This window comes from Podarcis erhardii (genome assembly GCF_964252035.2).
Source record: "Podarcis erhardii genome assembly, chromosome: 9".
Lineage (NCBI taxonomy): Eukaryota > Metazoa > Chordata > Lepidosauria > Squamata > Lacertidae > Podarcis > Podarcis erhardii.
In genome coordinates this window covers 6,784,668-6,810,380 of record NC_138512.1, presented here as the reverse complement: position 1 = coordinate 6,810,380, position 25,713 = coordinate 6,784,668, and the positions used below count along the sequence as shown (strand labels likewise).

At 50.4% G+C, this 25,713-nt stretch overlaps 2 protein-coding genes and 1 long non-coding RNA gene across 4 annotated transcripts in view; 2 read left to right on the top strand and 1 right to left on the bottom strand.

The window, feature by feature from the left end:
- Positions 1 to 2,603, top strand: part of SCAMP2 (secretory carrier membrane protein 2) — a 32,655-nt gene extending 30,052 nt beyond the window's left edge. For both annotated transcript variants that reach the window (XM_081876417.1, XM_081876416.1), the window contains one exon: positions 302 to 2,603. In XM_081876417.1, the coding sequence (XP_081732543.1) occupies positions 302 to 448 (147 nt within the window). In that variant the 3' untranslated portion in view covers positions 449 to 2,603. The remainder of the gene's footprint in view (positions 1 to 301) is intronic.
- On the bottom strand, positions 913 to 4,836 carry LOC309349999. Its single transcript, XR_014160234.1, has 2 exons — positions 4,573 to 4,836; positions 913 to 1,040 (listed from the first exon to the last, which is right to left on the bottom strand). It is a non-coding gene; the product is annotated as an uncharacterized lncRNA (long non-coding RNA).
- On the top strand, positions 3,927 to 25,609 carry ULK3 (unc-51 like kinase 3). The gene is made up of 16 exons (XM_081876290.1): positions 3,927 to 4,123; positions 6,117 to 6,257; positions 7,684 to 7,804; positions 8,305 to 8,409; positions 9,182 to 9,325; positions 10,490 to 10,572; positions 11,439 to 11,594; positions 12,573 to 12,678; positions 14,555 to 14,595; positions 15,226 to 15,328; positions 17,772 to 17,836; positions 18,273 to 18,351; positions 19,334 to 19,374; positions 19,940 to 19,987; positions 21,316 to 21,382; positions 25,087 to 25,609. The coding sequence occupies exons 1-16, from the start codon at positions 4,028 to 4,030 to the stop codon at positions 25,101 to 25,103; spliced, it is 1,413 nt and encodes a 470-aa protein (XP_081732416.1). The 5' UTR covers positions 3,927 to 4,027; the 3' UTR covers positions 25,104 to 25,609.
- The last annotated feature ends 104 nt before the right edge of the window (positions 25,610 to 25,713 follow it).

Here is a 25,713-nt window from a genome sequence, read left to right as displayed (position 1 = left end):
GGTCACCTCACTGAAATGCTAGTTTCTTACATGTGTTGTGCTGCTTTGCTTTGATTCAGACATAATCCTTCTCCTGCCTTTTGTGTGTGTGTATACACACACTCACACACACACTCTCACACACTTATACTGCCCCTTTGGTGTTCCAAATAGGTAACAAGATATCCATGGACTGTGGCTCTCGCTGCTCCTGGCCTTTGATCTCTGGGTGGCAGGTGGGAGGGGCGGCAGGTAGTGCTGCACACCGGATGCAGAAGCAGGGAAGTGGCCCTGCTGACGCCTTGTCTCTTCTGCTCCTCAGGTCCACTCTCAGTATCGCCGGACGGGCGCCAGCTTCCAGAGGGCCCAGGAGGAGTTCTCGCAAGGCATCCTCACCAACCGGACCGTCCAGAATGCTGCTGCCGGGGCCGCCTCAACTGCTGCCCAGAGCGCTTTCCGGGGGAACTGAAGTCCCCCAGACAGGGCCAGCGTCTTGCTCTCTTCCACACTTGCTCTCACCACTCCCTGGTCTTCCACAGTTCAGGAGGCTCTCTCCATGGGTACCAGTCTTGGCACCAAGATACTTGCTGGAAGAGGCATATCTTGAGCTTTGTCCTGCCTGCATCTGTGTCTCTTCGGTGGGAAGGGCCTGGGCAGTGTATGGTGTTCTCTTCCCCACCCCCAATCTCATAAATCAAATATATTTCCCCATTTAGATCTGGGTGTGTACATTTCCTTCACTCCTTCCTTCTATTGCAGGGGTTTGGGGGAAGCCAGATTTGCACTTTTTAATTTCTCTTCCATAAGGAATGGACTTTTTCCTTCCTAACATCAGCCCTTGGGGTGCTATCAGAAGTCACCTCTTGCTTTTGGGTTTTAATTAGTTGCTGATCTTTCACCGCCATGGTAAGGGATGTTCGGGGCAAGTTTTGGTGTACGCGTCTACTCTGTTATCCAAGGGAGTGCAAGTGGAGAAACGACCTGCCTTCTTGGTTAATTCTGCCCTGCTGCCCCGTTAAATGTAACTTGACTGGTAGAGCATATAATCCGTTCAGCCCCACCTTAGCAAAAGGTGGTTTCCTGTGGGCGCATCCTTCACCCTAGCCTTAATTTTTTGGGCGTTGGGGACTCTTCACCCACTCCATGGCCACCCTGGAGGCTCCTTGCTTGCAACACTGGTTTTTGGATCCAGGGATGGAGTCTGAGTCATCAAATCAGCTTTGAGCGGAAGGGGCAATCATCTCCCAGCAGTCTTTTCAGTAGTTGCTGTGATCCTGTCCTGATCTCAGTTGATATCCCAACTTCTGCCCCAAGGTGTTCTCCTCTTCCCCAGCCAGCTGCTCTCTCGGCACTCCAGGGAATGAGGAACTCCAGGAGGCAAACAAGAGTTGTCAAGAGAAAGGGCAAGATTAGCTGAAGAGCCTGTTTGCCTAAGGGGGGACTTAACATAACCATTGCCTGGCTGGATGTGTGACATGGCTCCTAGTTGTGATCCATGCAAAGAGCCTTCATTGGCAGTGATTTTGGTATAGCAAATGAATGGCTATTTTCACCATACTTCCATGTTTTTCTATCCCAGGGGAAGAACCCCATTATCCTGAGACGCTTCTCTCTCTCTCTCCCTCCCTCCCTCTCTCTCTCTTTCTCTCTCTTACACACACACACACACACACACACACACACACACACACACTAAGGGAATCCCTAGTTTTTGTTTGCTTGTCTCCTTGAGCACAAGCTGTGAAGAATATTCATTCCCTTAAGCTTCACTTGAGTGAATTGGAACCGCAGGTTATGCCTTGGAGTCTGTTTGAATGGGTGGTGCAAACTGTGAACCTCGTAACTCCCATGGACTGAAAGGGGCAGGATTGCGGGGGGGGGGGAGGCAGTAATTTGACCAGGGGCAGAGAAAGGAGCATGTGTGAGACCCAGGAACTGAACTTGGGCTTCAGAAATGCCTTGAGGTACGCTGGGTGTGTAACTGGAAGCACCATTTTAGCCTGTGTGAACAAAGGGGTGTAGAAGCAAGAACCAGCCACGCCTACCACCACCTAAACTGCATGCTTGCTTGCTTTGACTCTTGTCTCCAAGAGGTGTGCTTTGTCTTGGGGAAATGTAGATGACCAGGAATAGTGCTCTTAAGTCACTAAAAGATCTGTCACTCATGGCTATTTCTCTTAACACTTTGGCTTAGCTGATCTGAAATGCATATGGGGCTCCATGAGCTGAGTTGCCTGCAGGCTGCTTTCAGTGGAAGCACAAGGGAATGTTAAGAGGAGTAAGACACTGGAAGTCTTCCTGACGGCTTTTCTTTGCTTTTGCTTGTTTTCACGATCTCAGTGTCTTTTCCGAAATAGTTCCTTTGATTGTTTCCAAACCTCTCTCCTGGAGGGTTAACATAGCCCATCACATCCCAGAAAAGTATCTGCTGATGTCTGTCTTTTTGTCTTTCCCTCCCCACCTCCCCCTTTTGAGTAAAAGTAATGATGGCAGAAATGAGATTTTTAAAATGTCTTCCCTTCCTGGGTGTATTTTCCAGCCCTCTGATCTTTTTCATGTAAAAATGTATATGTCGAAACTTTTTGTGCTCAGATACAAAAATAAAAATGTCAAGACTGTTAGTACATGCTTGTGAATCAGACTGCTTTTGAAGATCCATGTGTCTGCCATTTAAGCCAAAGGGTCGGCAGCCAGTGAGTATCCAGATGTTGGACTCCAGCCAACTCCATTTTATTGCTTTCTCTCTTTTAGGGGCAAGGGCCACAGGTTGCACATGTCTGCTGTAGGGGCTGACACTTGTCAGATTAAACAATACGGGGCCAGATGCACCAATGACCCCAAGTTATGTTCAATGCAGGTCTAGCCAAGGAGCCTTTAAACATCTGGAAAAGACCACAGCTCCCATCAGCCCCAGTCAGTCTGGTGCACTGGTCAGGGGTAGGGAGAGGACCCTGGCTGAACACTTCAGCTGACCAGCAGTTTCATGCATTACTCAGCAGCAGCTGGGCACCCTGAGAGCAAGTGAGAATACAGGGAATGGCCATAGCTCAGGCCCAGCAGCTTCTGCCTGAAGCTCCTGCCGACCAGCAGTGGGTAGATGGTCCAGCGACTGGATGTGGCCCAAACAATGGGTTAGATAGAAGAGGATTTTTTATTTTTAATGAAGTATTTACTGTATTTAATGCAACACAAGTTAGTTATGCAATTGAGCCTTTTGCAGAGAGCGAGAGTTGGGTGTCCCCAAAGGGGGACTGGTGGTGCTGCGTTAAGTATTGCTTTCCAAATCAAATTTTTGTTTTGTGATTATTGTAAGTTGCCTGGAAATGCACGTGCAAAGCTAATGCCCTGTTAATATTGGGGAATTTCAAAGGATGAATCAGGTTTTGGCCAATGCAATTTTATTGCAACAACTAGGGCAACCCCACCTTTCTGCTTGTCCTTCAGACAACTTCTAGAAGCCCAGCACTTGTCAACATTTATTTTATTTAAAAACGTGTTGAATACAGTTACCCACAGGGACATGCTAAAAAAGCACGGATCAAAAGCCACTCTTAAAATTAAAAGTTTAGTACCAAAGACGATCACAGCAGAGGACGGGAGCCTGAAGCCGCGTCGAGATCGAGGGCGACAGACTTTCTTGCCATCACGCGCGGGGCTGAGCTTGCGTCCAGTCCTCTTCCATTTTTTTACTAAAGGTGCGCGCTTTCCAAAAGGGGAGTTCAGCATTTCGCAGCGAGGCTTATTCGGGCCAGAGCTGCTCAGCTTCTGCCGACGCTTCTCTCTCTCCTCCGTCGACCTGCTGCGAATCCAGGGCTCGCTTCTCCTCTTCCCCGCCCCGCTTTGCAGACGCGCGACCGCGGAGGCGGAGTTCCCACGAGCGCCGCCCCGCCTCGCCTCTCCCGCGAGGGGGCGCCCGAAGGTGCGCTTCTGCCGGCGCTGCTCCGCCTCCCGCGCCGCCGTTCCGGGAAGCCAGGCGCCCCCGCGGGGTCCCAGAGAGGGCCGGGTTCCGCTCGCCAGCCTCCGGGGGCCGCATGGGGTGGTCGCCGGGATGGCCGGCTGGGCGCCGCCGCAGCTGGAGGACTTCATCCTGACCGAGAGGCTGGGCAGCGGCACCTACGCCACTGTCTTCAAAGCCTACAGGAAGGTAGGGAGGGGAAGGGCCCCGCTTGGGGGGCTGGCGCGAGCTCCGGGGTTGGGGGGCGCAAATGCACCAGGCGCAGGGAATCCGCCCGCCTGACCCAGAGGCCGCGGCGCGGAGCCTCCACGCCCGGGAGCAGCCTACCTGGGAGCAGGGAGAGGACTTTCCCGGAAGCACTTTGGCTGTCCTCTGTCGGAGGCAGGACGCAGGGGGGTTGATATTGGGTGTGGGCGTAGGAGACACCCGGAGTCAGGGGTCGGGAGAGCCTCTGGCGCTCAGGATGTTGCTGAACTTCGGCTCCCATCGTCCCTGGCCCTTGGCCGGGCTTGCTGGGGCTGATGGGAGTTGGAGTCCAACAGCAGCAGGCGGGCCAAAGCGTCCCCCATCGCTGCCCTGCGTGGTTTGGGTCCCAGGTGTAACTTGACTGGTAGAGCATATAATCCCTTCAGCCCCACCCTCAGCAAAAGGTGGTTTCCTGTGGGTGCATCCTTCACCCTAGCCTTAATTTTTGGGGCGTTGGGGACTCTTCACCCACTCCATGGCCACCCTGGAGGCTCCTTGCTTGCAACACTGGTTTTTGGGTCCAGGGATGGAGTCTGAGTCATCAAATCAGCTTTGAGCGGAAGGGGCAATCATCTCTCAGCGGTCTTTTCAGTAGTTGCTGTGATCCTGTCCTGATCTCAGTTGATATCCCAACTTCTGCCCCAAGATGTTCTCCTCTTCTCTTTTTTTATTTTTTATAATATATTGATTTAATTTTACAAAAGAATAAAAGAAATTCAAAACAATAAAGCCAATCACAAACATATATCAGAATACAAAAAACAAATTAAAAGTAAAAACTCCAATTTTTAAATTCATGTTTACAAAGCTTTCTTTCTTGACTTCCTCACGCCTCCCTTTTTTGTGTTCCTCTTTGTCCAATCAGATACAGCAAATCCTTACCCTATTTCAAAGCTCATTTCTAATTATTAAAATCACTTCTATTATGTCTCCGATCTTTCCTCCTTATGTTTAAACACCTTTAACATATTGTTTACTTTTGACATAATATAACTTTAATCTTTCACCCTTTTTCTATTACGTTTTTGCATACTTTTTAACACTGTATCATCAATGCCATATTTTTTTTATATCCAACATCATTTTAGCATTCATAAACCTTGCAGTATTTCTGCAGATAAGTCTTAAACTTCTTCCAGTCCTCTTCCACCAACTCTTCTCCCTGGTCTCGGATTCTGCCCGTCATTTCTGCCAATTCCATATAGTCTATTACTTGCATCTGCCATTCTTCCAAGGTGGGCAAATCTTGTGTCTTCCAGTACTTTGCAATGAGTATTCTTGCTGCTGTTGTCGCATACATAAAAAACGTTCTATCTTTCTTTAACACCAATTGGTCGACTATGCCCAAGAGAAAGGCCTCTGGTTTCTTAAGGAAGGTATATTTAAATACCTTTTTCAGTTCATTATATATAATCTCCCAGAAAGCCTTAATCTTCGGGCACGTCCACCAAAGGTGAAAGAATGTACCTTCAGTTTCTTTACATTTCCAAGATGTTCTCCTCTTCTCCAGCCTGCCGCTCTCTCAGCACTCAGATTTGGCCCTCCAGCCCTCAGTGACCCTCCTTAGCTCCCTCCTTAAATGTTTTCACCTGCCTGGAGTGTGCGTTCTTGTACCTCTTTCTCCCTTGGGTTGAGGGTGAAGATCAAGGGAATGTAGAAACTGCCCCGTCACACAAACCTGTGTTTGTTGCTCTGCCCACTTTGCCCTCTGGCCTTGCCCATCAGTGGCCCGTGGCCTCCAGATGCCTCTTCAGAAGGGAAGGCGGCCCCTGATGTGGAAAAGACATTCCCTCTCCTGATCTGAAGGAATGCTCATCTCCATAGCAACTTCCCCGGACCTCGCAAGACCTTCCCTGAGATTTCCACCGTCAGGACTGAAGGTGCTTGTGTTGCTGATGTTCGTTTGTGTGGTGTTGCGTGTTCTTTTCCTGGCTAGAAGGACGTCCGGGAGGTCGTGGCCATCAAGTGCGTCAGCAAGAAGAGCTTGAACAAGGCGTCTGTGGAGAACCTCTTGACAGAAATCGAGATCCTCAAGACCATCCGCCATCCGCACATTGTGGAGCTGAAGGACTTCCAGGTGGGGAGGGGAGACCGGGCTGGGCTGGGGTGTCAGCCAGGAGGACTCTGGAGCCTCCAGCTGGAAAACTGGGGAGCTTTTATTCCTCGGATGTGTGACTCATCCAATAAGGTGGGACACCTTTGGCGCTCTGGATGTTGCTGAGATTTCTGTACCACTATATCATACAGAAAACAATACCAAAGCAGTTTACGGTAATCTCACTATATAAGAAAAACACATTAAAAATATGAAATCGGAGACTTGTCAGCTAACTATTATGAAAAGATGTATTCTGTATTTCATGCATGAGCCTGGCAGAATAGCAAAGATTTCAGCAGGTGATTAAAGGCCGAAACAGAAGGCAGTCCTTAGCTTGGTTTAACAACCGACCTCTGGGACTTGTAGCTCCAAGAGAGGAATAGGGGTCTCCTAACAACGGGGTGCAGGTAGCGCTGTGGTCTAAAACACTGAGCCTAGGGCTTGCCGATCAGAAGGTCGGCAGTTCAAATCCCTGTGACGGGGTGAGCTCCCGTTGATCGGTCCCCACTCCTGCCAACCTAGCAGTTCGAAAGCACATCACAGTGCAAGTAGATAAATAGGTACCGCTCTGGCGGGAAGGTAAACAGTGTTTCCGTGCACTGCTCTGGTTTGCCAGAAGCGGCTTAGTCATGCTGGCCACATGACCCGGAAGCTGTACGCTGGCTCCCTCGGCCAATAAAGTGAGATGAGCGCCACAACCCCAGAGTTGGCCACGACTGGACCTAATGGTCAAGGGTCCCTTTACCTTTACCTAGTGCCCCTTAAACTACAGTTCCCAGGATTGCAGGGGGAGGGTGGGAGAGGGAAACCGCGACTATTTAAAGTGGTAGGATATTGTTTCAAATGCAGAGTGCAAAACTGCCCCAGTGAAGCTAACTTAGCAAAAGTTATTACCTTTAAAACCACCTCCAAAAGTCAATTCCAATTATGACCCTCACACCTGGAAAATAAAAATGCCTCTGCCCTTTGTTTGCATGTGACTACTATGGGGGTAAAATGAATGTCTCCTGGTGGGGGAGTCCCATCAGCCACAAGAATGCTTGCTTTGTGTTGCCTCCCTCCTGAGGATTGCAGTCGAGGAGACACATAGCAAGGGTGATAGATGCTCTGAACAATTAAAGCCATTTATGTGTTAATACTGGTTTGAGGCACCCACTTTGCTGACTCTTGAGATTAACAGTGCAATTGTATTCATGCTTACTCAAAAGTAAATTCCTGAGTTTTCAATAGGGCATATTCTCAGGTTGCTGTGCATAGGATTGCACTTAATGGCATCACCCAGCTGCTTCCACATTTGTGTTTTCATTCATAAGGACTAGGAAGTTGCAGACAGAGGAATGAACTTGATGGAGATAGGACAGGGTTTGTCTTTCTAGAAGCCTGATAGCGCCTGTCTGCCTTTTAGTGGAACAAGGACTACATCTACCTGATCATGGAATTTTGTGCTGGGGGTGACCTGTCTCGCTTTATCCACGCACGGAGGATCCTGCCAGAGAAAGTGGCTCGCATTTTCCTACAGCAACTGGGTAAGGAGTTGGAGGGGAAAGGAAAAGAAGTTGGGGATGGAGCTCATAGGTAGAACGTACCATTTGTGCACAGGAAGTCCCAGGGTTAAATCCTGGCATCTCCACTTTAAAAAATCTCAGCCATGGGCTTTGGATTCAAACTGTGCTCACAAAGAGACCTATTTCATCTGCAGAACGGCAAAACCATTTGCAAAGAGAAATCATCATTTGTGGGTGCAAACTTTGCCTGCAAACTTTATTTGGTTGGAGAACCATGTTGCAAAATGCAGAGAAGTGTGGCTTTTCAAAGGATCGCTGTGTTTCCCTTTACATCTTGGCTCGAGATGTGCGGCAGGAGGGAGTTGCATTTTCTCCCCTATCTCTGTGCCAGAGAAAGGAAAGGAAATCTTGGAGGCAGAGGAGTCTGGTTTTTTGGGAAGGAGCCTGTTGGCCTGAGAGGGATGCCTTGACAGTCCCCTGCCACCTGCAGCACCACTGCTCTCTCCTGTTTGTCCTAACAGCCTGTGCCTTAAAGTTCCTCCATGACAAGAATATTTCTCACTTGGATCTGAAACCACAGAACATCCTGCTGAGCTCCTTGGACAAGCCTCACCTCAAACTGGCAGGTTGGTGTGGGGCAGGGCGGGGCAGGGCTTGCCCCCCAGGCTCAGGGGGGCTTCTTTCGGGCTTTCAGGCTCAGGTGCTCCTCCCCCCCCCCCATTATTTTTCTCGTTCATGTGCCAGTCTTTTATTTCAACCAGTCAATCCCAGTGGCTAGTATTATAGCCACACAGAGAGTCAGAGGTTCCCCGTGCCTTCTTTAGCCATTTCGGTACACCTTTTGGAGATATTTTTAATGTATAGAAATAGTTAGGATAAATCATAATAGATAATGATAAAAAAAATTAAAAATACCAAATGCAACAAAGTAGAAAGCTATAGCAGTACAGTCACTGATAACTGTACAGTGGTACCTCGGGTTACAGGCGCTTCAGGTTACAGACTCCGCTAACCAAGAAATGGTACCTCAGGTTAAGAACTTGGCTTCAGGATGAGAACAGAAATTGTGCAGTGGCAGCGTGGCGGCAGCAGGAGGCCCCATTAGCTAAAGTGGTGCTTCAGGTTAAGAACAGTTTCAGGTTAAGTACGGACCTCTGGAACGAACTAAGTACTTAACCCGAGGTACCACTGTAATGTACAATGGCCCTGATTAGGGCTAGCTTTCCTCACTTTCCTCACACAGCTGAAAATCCTAGGGAGATTCACTTTCTTTCACCAGTGTGGGATTTCTGGTTGGCTGTGGATACCAGGCCAGTTGATAACTGCAAGGTTACAATGTCATGCCCGATGACGGTTTTTCTGGGTCACCCTCCCCCAACCCCCTCCCCTCCATGCCAGATTTCGGATTTGCCCAGCACATGTCCTCAAGGGATGAGAAGCATGTGCTGAGGGGCTCTCCACTCTACATGGCTCCCGAGATGGTGTGCAACCGGCAATATGATGCCCGCGTGGATTTGTGGTCCGTGGGGGTGATTCTCTACGGTAAGTCCATCCTTCGGTTTTGAGGGGAGGTTGGGGCTCTGTCTTGACTTCCCAGGCGCTGGCTAAGCTCCATGCTGGAGCTGAGAGACTGTGCAAAATGAATTGGGAGGATTGAATAATAGAATCACAGAATTATGGAGCTGGAAGGGACCCCGAGGGTCATCTAGCCCAACCCCCTGTAGTGCAGGAATCACAGAATCCCTGACAGGTGGCCATCCGGCCTCTGCTTTAAAACCTCCAACACACACACATTGCATATTCTTATGTTCTGGATAAGGTGTAAGGGAAATAAAATGGCAGAAAGTGCTGCGTGTAGCTGTGATCTCCGATGGGCTGGAATTTCAGTTGCTCTTTTGAAGTCCAGAGTATACAAAGCCCTGCCTGTATCAGGGTTCTTTATTCCCCCTTTGCCAGCATTGAGGGCTAGAAACTTAGCTCATTTTTAAAAGGGAGAGAAGCAAGCGTAGTTCTGCCTGCAGTTGCTCTTGTCTAATCCTAAATCCGCCTCCCTGCCCACTTTCTGACTATGCCCCTTCCCGCCTTCACTGGCCCCAATCACTTCCATTTTTGTGGATGCTGGTGTCAATAACTATAAAGCTGACTCTGGTATCCGTGGCTACTCGCCACAATGGCCTTTGCCCCACCCCTCCTTCGGAGGCTATCTTGGGTTCTTGTGGCAGTTGATCACTGCTGAGCATTGGGGCTGGGTGGTGGTAATTCAGCCTAGCGGGACGCGGGTGGCGCTGTGGGTAAAACCTCAGCGCCTAGGACTTGCCAATCGCATGGTCGGCGGTTCGAATCCCCGCGGCGGGGTGTGCCCCCGCCGTTCGGTCCCAGTGCCTGCCAACCTAGCAGTTCGAAAGCACCCCCGGGTGCAAGTAGATAAATAGGGACCGCTCTGGCGGGAAGGTAAACGGCGTTTCCGTGTGCTGCACTGGCTCGCCAAATGCAGCTTGTCACGCTGGCCATGTGACCTGGAAGTGTCTGCGGACAGCGCTGGCTCCCGGCCTATAGAGCGAGATGAGCGCACAACCTTAGAGTCTGGCAAGACTGGCCCGAACGGGCAGGGGTACCTTTACCTTTACCTTTTTAATTCAGCCTAGCATGTGACACACATGTGGCTCCCTGTCTTATTAGGGGATGGGGGCTTCTTTCCCTTCTTAGAGGCTGTGTTTGGCCGGCCACCTTTTGCCTCCAAGTCCTTCACTGAGCTGGAGGAGAAGATCCGCAGCAACCAACCCATCGAGGTAACCTCATGGCTCCTGGGGGTGTTGGTATTTGTGCATTCCTGGGGAGGGACGGAAAGGAGGTTCCTTGCCCTGCCCTGCCATCCTGACCCCAACTCCACCACCACCTGCCACCAGCTATTTAAAGATTCCCATCACAGTTCTTCCAACGTCCTGCCAAGATTGGTCCAACTTGACACTCCTGTAGGGTTCAGTTTGCAGGCAGAGGTGAATGTAACTTGGTCTGATCATCTCAAAAACGTCATTCAGCGGCTTGGCCTGGTTCAATCCAGACCCAAGGGTGGGGGGGAACGACTGCTGTCAGGCAGAGTGTGGGGGATTCTGCCTCCCCCTGCCCCTAATTGGTCCTCAGACTTTTTGGGACCACTCCCTTCCCCCCCTTGGTTCCACAGACTCACCCCCAGTGCCCCCGACCCCACCCTATAAAAAGCAGTATTCAGAATAGCCGTTTGCATGACCCACTAAGGAACGCAATAATGCAAGAAAATTCAAAACAGCAATCGTTAATTGCACATATATCTAAAATCCAATTAAAACAGTTTAGTTTAATTAATTCAACAAATCATTTGCACCTCCAGGTTCCTCCTAGGGAATCCCACTGCCCACTGCCTGGATTAGACTGTAAGCTCCTTGGGGCAAGCACCTTCCTTTTCTCCTTTTGAAAATACGTGTTACTCTCTCGAGAGCCTCATGGCTATGAAAGTACCAGCATGGGCCAGTGGGCCCACAATCCTTTGCGTGGCACTCCTGCGTCCATGAAGGGATTTCTTCCCCCGTTCCGTTTCCATCTCAGCACTGCTGGTGCCCAGAGGTGAGGTTGGGAGCTTCTCTACCTGTGTCTCAGCCTTCTGCCTTGCCCCCCACAGCTCCCCAGCCGCCCCCGCCTCTCGCTGGAGTGCCGGGACCTCCTCCAGCACCTGCTGAAGAGGGACCCCCAGCAGCGCCTCTCTTTCCAGGAGTTCTTTGCCCACCCCTTTGTGGACATGGAGCACATGCCCGGCTTGGAGAGCCTGGGCAAAGCGGTGAGTGGGAAGAGGGCTAGAGAGAGCGTGCGGGGGGCGGATTTGCAGGATGTGGGTCTGGGTTACCAGCTGGGCACTGGAGCTGGTGAGGTGGGGGGCTGCCCCCTCCTCTGTAGGCATGAGGGCAGCCATCTGGCAACGTGGAGGGGAACCATTTTCTGAATGTGGGCATAGAAATGGGTCCATTTCCCCATCACCCCAAACATTGCTTCCTGTCTCTCTTTGGGGGCAAGATCTTGCTGAGAATGCTGGTTCTCAGAGGCAAGAGTTCCTAAACACAGAGGGATGCAGCTGTACAAATAATAATAATGATGATAATAATTATTATTATTATTATTATTATTATTTATTTATACCCCACCGATCTGGCTGGGTTTCCCCAGCCACTCTGGGCAGCTTCCAACAAAGTATTAAAATACAGTGGTCTGTTAAACAAAAAAAGCTTCCCTAAACAGGGCTGCCTTCAGATGTCTTCTAAAAGTCTGGTAGTTGTTCTTCTCTTTGACATCTGGTGGGAGGGCGTTCCACAGGGCGGGAGCCAATTCCCTCCTCCAGACACTTAACCCGGAGGAAGGGGGCCCGAGGGCCACATTGCCTTCTGGGCAGCTTTCCAGGAGCCGCATGCTGGTGGAAGGCAGCAGGTGTGGCCCTCGGCTTTGGCTCACACCTGAATTCAGCTGTTATTTTACACACATCTCTATCCAGGCAAGCAAGATTCATCAGCTCCAAGTCCAAGGACGCTTTCCAGCCAAGCAGAAGCATGGGGAGAGTGTGGGGCAGGGCCAGGGAGCGGGTTGGCCTGGAGAGGGCCCTGAGAGCCTGATGGAGAGGCTTGGAGGGCCACATGTGGCCCCCAGACCTAAGGTTGTCCATCCTCCGTTTAGCCCAAGCTGAGCCTGCGCTTGGTCCTTGAACCAGTTCCCTTCTTCCATTCCTCCTCTCCCGCTTTTCTCCATCCTGTTTCTCTTCCCTTTGCAGTCATCTCTCGTGACGGAAGCGATAAAGAAGGACCAGGAAGGCGACGCTGCCGCCGCCCTTTCCCTCTACAGCAGGGCCCTGGAGTACTTCGTCCCCGCCTTGCGCTGTGAGTGGCCCAGAGGCTTTTATTGTTCCCCTCTTTACGAAACTTCCTTGCCCCACAATTGCCGCTCGGCTGCTTTGATTGGCAGAAGCAGGTTTGTTACGGGGCCAACAAAATTCCCATTCCGTATTTGCAATAAATTGATCTTTTTATGGTGGCAACTCCTGCACTTTGGAACTCCCTGCCTGTTGACATGGGGCCGGCACCTTCAGCGTACTCTTTTCGGCACCTGCTAAAAACATTCTTGTTTAGACAAGGCTGCCCAGATGCTTAGAAAGGTGGTGCAAGTAAATCTGGGTTTAGTTTATTCTTGATTTTAATTTTTTGAAAGTTTTAAATTATTGTTGTTAACTCTTCTTATTGGTCATTTTATCACTCTTTTTGTAAACTCCTTTGAGTTTGGGTTTTTTTTAAAAATCAAGCAATATATACATTTTATGAAATAAATTAAATGAGAACAACATATTTATTTTCGTATCTGGAGCTGCCTGCGTCGCCTGTCCCAGAGTCCACTTCTAAGAGGGGCAAGTTCTTGCCCACAGCAGGTTGCATTCCTGGCCCTGCCTTGCTCTTCTTCTGTCTCTGGTAGGCAAGCAGGACACATGACAGACCTCCCTCCGTCTTAATCCCATTAGGACCTAAAATGAAATGATTTCAAAGGGGAAGAAGGGGGAAGACAGGTGTGTTCTTATGCCCCATCCTTGACTATTTCCATGGTCAGGGGATCATGGCTCAATTGGCAGTGCATCCATCACCTGGTGAGACTAAAGGCAGCTGCCCCACAGTGCAAGGGCTTCGTGGATCACAGGGCAGATGGGCACATGCCCAAGGGCAAGGGGCTGACCCAGCTGGCTAGCCAGAAGTGGGCTGTCTCCAGGAATTCCCTGTAGGAATGTCCAGAGTGTTGAGGCGTTCCCAAAGCAAAGGAAGGATTAGACTCTGATAATGAAAATACACACAGAGGCTTGAACCAGCAAGACTCTGGGAGGAGTGCATATAACAAGAATTCCTGCCCACCCTCCGGCCCAGGTCGTTTTATTCACAAAAGAACTTTTTTACACAGTGTTCGTAAGAACCAATCAGATTTCCTCTGAGCATTTCAAAAAAGCCCACGTGGGACAAAGTTAGACCAGAAGAAATTCTTTTAACTACAAAGAAACTATTTCCTACTTGAGCATGCATAGTAGCCCAGAGTAAATAAAATAGGAAGCGAAGAGGAATGCTTTTAGGAAGGTCATAAACAGGAGTAAACAGTATTTACCATCTCCTTGTGAACTCTCTTCCTGGCCCTAAGATTAACAAAACTAGCAATAGTTACATCAAAGAAACTCCCTACTATCTTTTATGGCTCAGGATTCCTGATGAAGCAACTGGCGACTGGGCTGTGTACGTGACCTGTCCAGCAGAGAGAAATGGACAGTAGAGGAAATGGCCAGAGATGGAGAGGGCTGTGGGATGTGATCAGAAATTATTGTCAATGAATCGAACCCAGTCAACACCATGCTTTCATAGCAGACACAATGGCTTGATGCATATTTTATAATTCCTCAAAGTAATCCCATCTGATCCCCACACTCTGGACATGTTCCCCTGCCCAGGATCTTTGCAACGCCTCTGAAACATGGGGGAGTCTCTCCATCTCTGAGTCTGGGAGGAGATACTCTGCTCTGAGCAGGAGGCGGGGGGGGGGGGCTTCTGCTTGCTCTGCCTACAACCCCCTCTAGGCGTGGAGGCTGGTTGATGTCTGTCCGTCTCCCTGATGCAGCTCAGAGCTGACGATTGAAGACAGGGAGTTGTACTGGGACAGTTTCCCATTTTCTTTGCTCACTCCATGGACTTTCCCCTTTTCCCTAACCTGCCTCTGTCTTGCCACCCTCAGACGAGGTCGATGTCCGCAGGAAGGAGGCGATCCGATCCAAGGTCAGTTGACGGTCCTCCTTTTCAACCAGTGGGAAAGCTGTGAATTGGGGCGCCTTTGGGCCGAACTGGAAATATTGGGTGGGTGCATGAGGTCATGGCCAGGGTTCAGCCAATGAGGGAGCAGAGCAGTGGTGGCTGGTGCTCATTGGGCAGAAGGCTGGGTGGTCAATGGTAGGCGGAGCCCATGACAGGCGGAGATTTGTTCTCGTTTTGATCGACTTAGCCCAAGGGCTGCTCAGAAGAGCCGGAATTTAGTCTGATGCCTTGGAATCCATGTCAAGGCCCAGGCTTGCAGGCCTTCCTGAGATGTCACACCACCAGAACGTAAGCAGATCCCTTATGCTGGATCTGGCCAGTGGTCCATCTAGTCCAGAATCATCTTCTTGCAGTGACCTGCCAGAAGCCCTCAAGCCGGACCTGAGCCCAGCAGCACCTCTCCCTGCTTTTGGCTCCCAGCAACTGGCCCCCAGGAGCAGGCTGCCTTGGTCAGTGAAGGTAGAAGATAACCTTCGTGGCTGGGAGCCGCAGGGCTGGTGCCACAAGCAAGAAGGCCCTGGAGGTGCCTGCTTTTCTCTTGCACCTCTGAGAATGAAATTTCGTGACTGTGTCGTGTTGTTTCCTTGTGCTTAGGTGAGCGAATACATTTCCCGAGCAGAGCAGCTCAAAGCACTGGTTGCTTCCAACAATAAGGCCCTCCTTCAGCAGGGCTGCCCTGCCAGGGACATCTTGAAAGGTAATTTCCAGAGCAGAGGGCCAAGCGGGGCACAGGGGGCGGGGGGCAGGGGTCTTGTTTTTGAGAATAGCAGCCAAGAGCACTCTGCGCTTTGCAACATGTTTTTGTTAGGAAATAGGAGTCAAACCAAAAGGCCCGATAGCTCCTTCCTTTCAGGAATATATGAATACAGTGGTGCCTCGCAAGACGAAATTAATCCGTTCCGCGAGTCTCTTCGTCTTGCGGTTTTTTCGTCTTGCGAAGCACGGCTATTAGCGGCTTAACGGCTATTAACGGCTTAGCGGCTTAGCGGCTATTAACGGCTAAGCGGCTTTAAGAAAAAGGAAACAAACTCGCAAGAACTCGCAAGACGTTTCGTCTTGCGAAGCAAGCCCATAGGGAAATTCGTCTTGCGGAATGACTCAAAAAACGGAAAACTCTTTCGTCTTGCGCGTTTTTCGTCTTGCATTCGTCTTGTGAGGTACCACTGTATATGAAAAAATATGGTTCCAGAACTGGAATATTAATAGATAACGTGTAAAACGTGCAGGGATAAGCAAGGAAATAATATAAGAATCAGCTGAACAATGATTAAATTATAACAACACGACAAGACGGAAGAAGAAGAAAAAAGATCACACATGGGTGAAGGGAACGGGGGTTATAGGGGAATTTGAAATATTATTTATAATATAAAAGCTTTAATATAAAATTTCTAACTGGGCTGTATTTGTTTACAGCAAAGAGAAGTTTAAAGTAATTAGCTATATTTTAATTTAGTTAATTATGCAATAGGTTTATGTTAGAAAATGAATATGGATGTTGAATTTGATGTTTGTAATTTTTCTTTTTTCGGTTTTGGAAATAAAAAATTAACGTCAAAAAATAAAAAAGGCCTGATAGCTCAATGGCAAGTCAGTGCCTGAAATCTTGGAGAGTCATAGCTGCCAGTCAGTGTAGATAATACTGAACTAGATGGAGCAATGGTTAGACTCAGCATAAGGCAGCTTCCTGGTTCCTAAAATGTTGCATTGCCGAGTGTTCCTGTTCCCGGTCCTCAGCCTTGTCCTCCAGTCTGTTCTTCCTGCAGCCAAGTTTTCTCTCCCCCACCCCAAGTCAATATTTTGTGACCCCTGAACGTATTCGGTCCCCGCTGGGCTGTTAATGGGGTTTCCTTTTCCCAAAGGTTTATTTTATATACTCCTGCAGGAATGTGAGGATTTGCACCAGCCTGCCGGTTCTCCCTCCTTGGCACAACTGCTGTTGTTTCAGCTGATAAGAACTGGCAGTGAAAAAACTGAGGTCGCTATCGGTAGATATCAGGTGCAGGGAACCTTTGGCCTTGCAAATGTTGCTGAGCTGCAACTCCCGTCAGCTGCAACCAGGCAAGCCAACGGCCAGGGATGATTATAGAGTTATAGCTCAACAACATCTGGAAGGCCAAAGGTTCCCTCACCTGGTACATGTGACGATAGTGCCACATGTGTGCATCACATGTAAAAGAAGAAGAGCAAAGTCCCTTCCCCCCGTAGAGCTTGCAGTTTAAAATTTGGCATGGGGAAGACAACCAAAGTTGTGGGGAGCGAGATGGAGGCAAGGCTAAGCGGAAATAAGTAGTAAATTCAGCAGTAGGTAGCTGGGCTTCCTTTCAGTCAGGGATTGGGGCTAAGGCAAGGAAGAGGACTCTGTGGCTTCCAGATATGTTTCTAGACTCCAACTCCCATTATCCCTGATCATTATTCACGCTGGCGGGGCTGATGGGAGTTGGGGAGGGCATAGTTCTCTCATTCCTGTGCTCTCTTCTCTGAAAGTTTTATGGGCTACTAGGGAATGCTGTCCAAAGTCAGTCTGTGAATGCCTTTTGTCTTTACATATATGCTGTAGTAGCAGAGCCCCACCTATGCTACGGCCATCAGCAATTTCCTATGGCTACAGCCATCAGCAATATTTTGCTGCTGTTTCTAACAGCTAAGAAGCCTTCTCTTTCCAATCTCTTAACTGCATGTGCTCAGTGAGTTGTTTGCTTACCTCTTCGTGTTGCACTCTCACTTGCCAGGCACTTCCAACCCTGGTCTCATCCTTCCTGTAGGACACACAGCTGCTGGTCTCATTTTACAGATGGGCAAGTTGAGGCAACCTGCGGCTTAACCATGTTGCAAACTGCTTAGATATTTTCGTTGAAATATGAAGTAGTTTAGTGAACCAGGACCACACCAGTGAGCAGGCACCTGGACTAGAACCTCTTCCTGTTAGGTTTTTTACTTGCAGGCGGGTGTGTTTGAGGGGCTGTTGTGACTTGCAGAAGTTTTGAAAGTGCTGCCCTCTCCTCTGCTTGCAGCCCGAAGTGGTACAGCCTGCTCCATCCTCACAGGACTCTACCACCTTGCTTTGTTGCATCTGGATACCGCTTGGCCTTGCACATGCTGGGTCGCACCCCTTTTAATTTAATTTATTTTTTCTGCAGAGATGTCCAGGGATAAGCCTCGCCTCTACGCTGCTCTGGAGGTGGCGTCGGCCGCTGTTGCTAAGGTCAGTCACCAGAGGGGAGCAGAGAGTTGCTGATTTGTCATTGACCCCCAACCTCTGTCCTGAAATGAAAACTGGAGTCTAACATTGCACTGCCTTCCCCGTCCTTGGAGGCAAGGGAGTATACCTGTCCCTGGGGAGGGACGGCATAGAGGAGAGGGCTATTGATGGCTGCTGCCTCCACGGTCAGAGGCAGCGATACTTATGAGTCTCAGTGGCTGGAACCCACAGGAGGGGAAAGGGCTGTTCTTGTGCATGATTCCTGCTTGCGCATTTCCCACAGACATCTGGCTGACCATGGCGAGAGCAGGGTGCTGGAATAGATGGGCCCCCACTGACCTGATCCAGTTCTTGCATTACGTTCGTTAAGGGGAAGGCGGCTGTTTGCTCCTTTTTGAGCCCTGAGCCCTGATGGAGCTGCTCTGTGTTTCTCTTCCAGGAGGAGGAGGGCAAAGATGACGGTGAAACCCTTGATCTCTACCAGCAGAGCCTGGGGGAGCTGCTGCTCATGTTAGCTGGTAAGGGGGGCAGCTTGTGGTGGGTGGGGGCTTAATGGGGGGTGTAATTCAGGTAGCAAGGGATACGGGTGGTGCTGTGGGTTAAACCACAGAGCCTAGGACTTGCCGATCAGAAGGTCGGCGGTTCGAATCCCCGCGACGGGGTGAGCTCCCGTTGCTCAGTCCCTGCTCCTGCCCACCTAGCAGTTCGAAAGCACGTCAAAGTGCAAGTAGATAAATAGGTACCGCTCTGGCAGGAAGGTAAACGGCATTTCCGTGCGCTGCTCTGGTTCGCCAGAAGCGGCTTAGTTATGCCGGCCACATGACCCGGAAGCTGTATGCCAGCTCCCTCGGCCAGGAAAGCAAGATGAGTGCCGCAACACCAGAGTCGGCCACGACTGGACCTAATAGTCAGGGGTCCCTTTACCTTTAATACAGGTAGGAAAAACAACCCTGCTCTAGTAAAAGCCCTTTCCTTTAAATAAGGATTCCATTCCCCAAAGCCTGCAGGAATAAAACTATGTTCACCTGCTGGCGGGAGGACATCAAGGAGGGAGCCAATGTGGCTCCTCTAGGGAGGGAGTTCCAATGTTGTCTGGCGGCAGCCACCACCAAGAAGGCCCTTTCCCATGTCCCCACCTAGTGTGCCAGGGGACGACGACGAGAGAAGGGCCTCTGCTTGAAATCTCTGGGCGAGGCTACATGTGGGAGAAGAGCCTGGGCCTAAGCCAGAGAGGGCTGTGTAAGGTCTCCTGTGCAGTCTAACCCCACCTTCCATGATTGACTGATTGATTGATTGATTGATCGATTGCACTTCTCTGCCACTTCCCATTCAGTCAAATCCTAAAGTAGCTTACCACGTACAACGTAAGTCATATTAAAGACTTAACAAATCATCGGCAAAGCAACTACAATCCATAAAACACCATGAGCAAAAGCATGCTAAACATCACAGTTACAGCATAAATCATATTCTATGGTTTTCTTTCCTTCCTGCTTCCAGCTGAGCCTGCGGGAAGGAGACGGGAGTTGCTGCATGCTGAGGTCTGTATCCACCTGGTCCCTGGAGCTGTGCTTGGTCCCTTTGCTGCTGCTGTTGTTTAGAAGTGGGGGGGGGGAGCCCTGCAGGATGCATTTGGGGAGCCAGGGTGCCCAGCAGGGGGCACTAAAGGGTGCAGGCGGCAGAATGGACATGGCTCAGCAGCTGTGGACCTGCAGCAAAATGTTGCAGCATGGGACACTCCTGGTCCAAGATTCTAACTGCTCCATTCTACCCCCTGCAAACTTCAGTCAGCAATCTGTCACTTCTGAGCCCCCTGTTGAGCTTTTTTGGGGTTCCCCACCATCAGGGCATTTTTGCCCCACTTTTGTACTTCTGCAAGCCTGCTGCCACAGCTCCTTGCGATTAGTGCCCGTTTGGCTACCTAAATGATTGGCACTCACAGCGTGGACATTGGAGATAGAGGGGATTGTTATATGTATGGTGCCCTACCTTTTTGAGGTGTCGTGCAGGAGGGTTTCCATGTGGTTTGCCTTCCTGCATGACCCTCCTTTGGGGCTCCTTCTTCTTCTTTCCTCCTAATTTGACCGAGTGAATGACTGTTTGCAGATCCAGACGCTGATGGGCCGAGCGGAATACCTGAAAGAGCAGATCAAGGTACAGGAGGGCACTTTGCGTTCTGTGGGGGCTGCAGCGAGGGCACGCCTGGGCATCACGTGGCTGGCAGAGGAGGCTTGGCTGGGGCAGGACATGGAAAAATAGATTTGGGTGGTTTATTGTTTCATAAGGTTTATACACTGCTTAATTGAGTTTTAAAAAACCACAAACCCAGCCTCAAAGCAAAGACAATATTTTCTGAAGATGGGCTGTGTCATTGTAGGCTCTTAAGTGCCATAGAGTTGGAAGGCCCCTCCCAATGCTGGAATCTCAAGTAAAGCATCCTTTGCAGAATCCGTGCTGTGGGAGCGAGGTGGCATTTGGGTTTCCGTTCCTGCCTGGCGTGTGCTTGGTCCCTGGGCTCGCTTCCTGGAGAATCTCATTGCCTTTGGAAGAAGGGCCTTGGAAGCCCCCTCTTGGCCTGGCGCAGGGGGAGGGGGCCTGTGGGGCCCTCCAGCAAATGCAAGACTCCCAATTTGCCGTGTTAGCTAGGTCTGGTGGGAGTTGGGTGCCCCAGAGGGCCACCTGCCCCCTACCTGTCCCCTTCTGGAGATCCAATTCCAGAGCCCATTCCTTTGCGTGTTCAGAGGCAGCGGGCCATTGGCTGACAGCTCTGGAAGGAGGAAGGAGGCAGGGATTGGGAGCAGGAAAGCACTGTTGCCTTCACATCCTCCTTCAGAGAGCCAGTGGTTAAGAGCGGTGGACTCATAATCTGGTGAACTGGGTTCGCTTCCCCGCTCCTCCACATGCAGCTGCTGGGTGACCTTGGGCCAGTCACACTTCTCTGAAGTCTCTCAGCCTCACTCACCTCACAGAGTGTTTGTTGTGGGGGAGGAAGGGAAAGGAGAATGTTAGCCGCTTTGAGACTCCTTCGGGTAGTGATAAAACAGGATATCAAATCCAAACTCTTCTTCAAGAATATGCAGGTCCTTTTGAAATACTTTAAATAAATAAAATCTTGATGGCTTCCTGGCTCATTGGGCCGGCTGCTGCATGGGGCAGAATAGTAGCCCCCGTGGACTTTGGGGTCTCACCCAGCAGATTTCTTATTCTAGCCCTGCTGTCTAAGTGGAGCTTCCATATGCAGAAACAGCCTACCCCTCAATGTTAGTTGGGGTGTGTGTGTGTGTGTATGGTACTCCAGTGGGGAAGGGCTGTTGCCTTCCTGTTCTCCTCATGGGCATCTCAGAGGCCCCAGTGGAAACATGATCCTGGTCTTAGATGGGCCCTTGCTCTGATCCAGCCAGGCCCCTCTCGCCCCCTCATGGAGATCAGAGGAGATGACACACCTCACTCCTCTCCCTCTCTTCCTTCTCCTTTTCCTCCAGATGAAGGAGTCACAGTGGGAAGCAGAAGCCATTGGCAAGGAGGGGATGCTGGACTCTGTGAGAAGCTGTGAGTGCCCGTTCTCTTCCTTACCAAGACTTGGCTGGGTTCTGTTGGCATTCTTTCTTCATAGACTCATAGAACTGTGGGTCCCCCAAGGGGCATCTACTCCAACCCCTGCAGTGCAGGAGTCTCAGCTAAACAATTCCTGGTGGATCACTAACTGTATTTCATAGAACCCTAGAATAGTAGAGTTGGAAGGGAGCAGAAGGGTCATCTAATCCAACTACTTGCAGTGCAAGAATCTTTCACTCAACGTGGGGCGCAAACCCATGACCCTGAGGTTAGAAGTCTCGTGCTTTACCGACTGAGCTCTTCCTCAGGGTTATCATAAAATTCTTGCCTCCCAAAGCATTTCACAGCAGATATTTATACTTCAAAAAACAGAAAGTGACCATCCATGGCTACTAACCCTGACGGCTTTGTTCTGCCTCCTGCTGGCTACCTTTTACCTCCACGCCCAGAGGCAGGAAACGCTTCTGAATCCTAATTGTTGGAAACTGCAGGAGAGGAAAGTTGCCCTTGTGCTCAGATCCCTTCTCGTGGGCTCCCCACGGGAATCTGGCTGACCCCTGTGAGAGCAGGATGCTGGCCTCGGTGACGGGACACGGGCCAGATCCAGGGCTCTTCTTGCATTCTTTCATGCAGGACAAATTTTCATTTTTGTATAGCTGTTCCCGAAAGCAAGCCAGAACGAAGGCTCAGTAAAGGCCAGGCATCCTCTCAGCTCCCTGGGAGATTTGTTGCAAGCAAATCGGGGCGGATGCTGGACTGAGCAGGCCTGGTGCCCGCTGGGGCTTTCTGGGCACAAGGCAGGGAGGCAGCCAGAGTTCATGAGAGGTGGAGCTGGCTAATTCTACCTTTGGTAAGAAAAGAGGCAGGTGTAGGCTGACCGAGAGTGGCGAGGCAGTGTGCCCTTCACCCAAGTGGCCTCCGCTGAGCAGGTAATCTGGGGGAGCCCAGAGAGACACAGAGCTGCAATCTTGCAGCCCAGCCCAGTCTCCCCACTTCTGGGTTCTGGCCGACGCCTGCCCTCCCAAGCGAATCTGCAGGCCGGTTTCAAAAAACAAAGTTTCCCCATCCCTGCTGCAGGTCATCTGGGGTGAACAGTTTGCACATGCGCACATGTGCTATTTTGAGTGGAAGGGAATGGGGTCAAGCGCCTCGTGCAGGTGTGCAAACGATACTTTTATTTTGCTTAAAGTCTCAGTTGAGGGTTGAGTCTGCAGACTTCATAAGATGAAAGCAAGGGTTGCCCAGCCCAGCCCCCCCAGTAAGCAGGACTAATTGTTCCATTGCAGGGGGGCTGGGTGTGTGGAGAGGGAGAGTAGGGCGGGCGGGTTGTGGGGGGGTTGTATGTGTGTTACTATATAGACAAAAACTATAGGAACGGCAGAGCCCCCATTTCAGAGCTCTGCTGTGCTAAATGGAGTGGAACAAAATCCTCATGGGGGGGGGGCAGATCAGACACAGCAGGGCTGTCTGTGAGGTTTTTTGGTGGGGGGAGGTGGCCACATAGTTCCTCCTTCCCAGGAGGCAGGAGATATTTGTGTCTGTCTCCTTCCAGTTTGGGAGGTGTCTGCAAGTCGCCCCTCCCCTCTCCCCCTTTTGAGCTTGGCTGGTTAATTGGAATTAACGGCCCTGTTGGTCCTCTCTCCCCACACTTTCTTTCCTGCAGCTGGGCCTCAGAAGCATTGGTCTTCCCCAGAGGAGGAAGGGGAAAAAGAGACCTTTTCTTCTCCCTGCCAAATGGCCTGGAAACCATAAAGCCTGGGAGCAGGGGCCGTGTTGCACGCTTATTGAATCTGGAGTGGGGGGAGAGGCCTCACTCTGTTTTGCCCAGGGCAGTGGGGGGTGGGGGGCAGGCAGATGTCCAGAAGGACCCAAAGAGACAATCCTTTGAAGGGGGGGAGTGGGGAAATGCTTCTCCAGGAGCAGCCACCATGCCAAGCAAGCAGCAGTAGTGGGGATTTGCTCTTTTTATTATTTTTATCAAAGCAAAATGCATTTTAGTTTGGGGGTGGGGGCAGAAACACTCAGCCTCACATTTGACACGGAAATCTCCCCAGAGGCTCAGAGGGCGCCTTTTATGATGATGATGGGGATGGTTTATCGTTTTAATCCTTCATCTTTGCTTGCCATAAGCTCCTGAGCCTGGGAGAAGTCAAATGAGGTAGAGGGGGGTCCCGGCCGGCAGCAGGACCTTCATCTGGCCAGAGTCCTGGCCTGAGCTTGTGCATGGGCTTCCTGGGCTTAGTGGTGTCCCCTCGCCAAGTGGCTGCGTGTCAGTTTCACAAAACACACACGCGCGCACCCCAGGCTGACTTCTCTGGCTCATTCCCTAATCCAACAAAGCGCAGCAGTTAATCACATAAAAACATTTGCATCCTGCATCGCAGGGGGTTGGACTAAATGACCCTTGGTGTCCCTTCCAGCTCTGCCATTGCTGCTTTCCCCTTCCTCTACAGCAGCCTTCCCTGTCTATTTGTTTTTTGTTTGGTCACCATGGGAAGTATTCAGTGCCAGTCCCACTCAGAGTGGACTCACCGAAGTTAATGAGCAGGGCTAACTTCGGACCATTGATTTCAGTGGGTCTACACTGAGCAGGGCTTATAGTCCCATTGCTTTCTTGGCTTGGGTGGTGGTAGGTAGCTAAATCAGACTTACAAGGGAAGCCTGCTTCAAAATATTGTTGTGTAAAGTGCTTATGGTGAGAGCTGTGCCCTTGTGCATGACACTCCATTCTGTACCCATTCCTCCCTCAATGTTCCCACCTTCTGTGAGTTGCAGCCAGGCTCCCCCAGATGTGCTGTTTTTCTTTTTCCCCAGGATAATCTTTATTGGTTTTTTGATTACATACTATACATACAAATACAGTCATACCTCGGATTACAGGCGTTTCAGGTTGCGTTTTCTCGGGTTACGGACCGCCGAAACCCAGAGGTACCGGAACGGGTTACTTCTGGGTTTTGGCAGTCGCGCGTGCGCAGAAGCTCCGAGTTGCAACCCGCACGTGCGCAGACGTGCCGCTGCAGGTTGCAAATGCTGTGGGTTGCAAATGTGCATCCTGCACGGATATTGCACTACATTTTACATTTATACTTGCTCCTAGGAGCAGGTGTGCTGTGTTTCAAGGAGGTAATAAAGGGAGGAGGAGGAGGAGAAAAAACCTCCTTCTTGCAGGAAAGCAAGCATGTCAGGGAGATCCATTTGGCCCTGAGCAGAGCAGCTTTCCACATACAGAGCTGTTCTTGAAATAATCATTTATCACTTATTAAACTAATGATTACAAAATAATAGTTAAAATTTTGCCTCAAATTTTACTGCCCACTTCTTGAGCAACAGCGGGGAGGCTCAGGCCCAGGAGTTGGATGTGGCCCTCCAAGCTTCCTCGTCTGGCCCTCAGGGACTCTCCCGAGCGACAGCCTCCCTGGCACTGCTTTGCACCCGGGTAGAATGTGCCCCTGAACTCAGAGCCCCTTCCTTCTCTGGGGAAACTTGCATTAACTGCTGGGCCTGCTTTCCCCCCTGGCTTCGCCCACCACTGACATGCAGCCTGTAAAAGGTTACCCAGAAGGGAGCGTGGCCCTCGAGCTAAAGAAGAGTCCCCTGAGATTGCTGCGTCGGATTTGAAAGTAGGGATTTTCGTTTTCAAACAAAGATGTGAATTTATTTGGATGCTAGTCAGCCTCTTTGTGTTTCCTCTTCTGTAGCCTGTACCTTGCAGTAGCTGCCTGGATGGTGCCCACTGGATTCAGCCCTTCGACCCCCACGAACAACAGACAGTCCTCTTGCCTGGACACAGTTTATGCACTGAAGATTCGCGGTGGCTGTTGGCATGGAATTGGGTTTGGGTTTTGAACACACACACACACACACACACACACACACACACACACACACGGAGGGAGCATTCTTTGTTAAGTGTGCGGTTATTTAAACGGTCATTGCTTGTATAGTGTAATTAATTTATATACTGCAAATTCTAATTTTGTTGAGCAGCGTTAAGTCTAAACGGAGGCTCTTCTAAGTGTTTTAATGTACAGGAATTAAGCTCAGGGCAGCTACATGCCCCTCTCAGGAGATGCAAAGCATGGAATCAAGAGGGGGGCTTCCGAGGGTCCGATTGTATGGGGAGGGTCTTTGCTGTGGGGCTTTAGGTTCTCTGGTAGGGGGAAGAGCAGGGCTCACGCTGAGCACTTTACTGTCTTCACCTATAAACTGCTTTCTACTTCATGCCCTCGAGAGAGATGTGCTTATTCCACCAATTTTGTTGAGCACAGGTCATGGGAGTGGAAGGAGTTGTTCTGTTCAATGAAAGAGCTTGATTAGATTTTTTC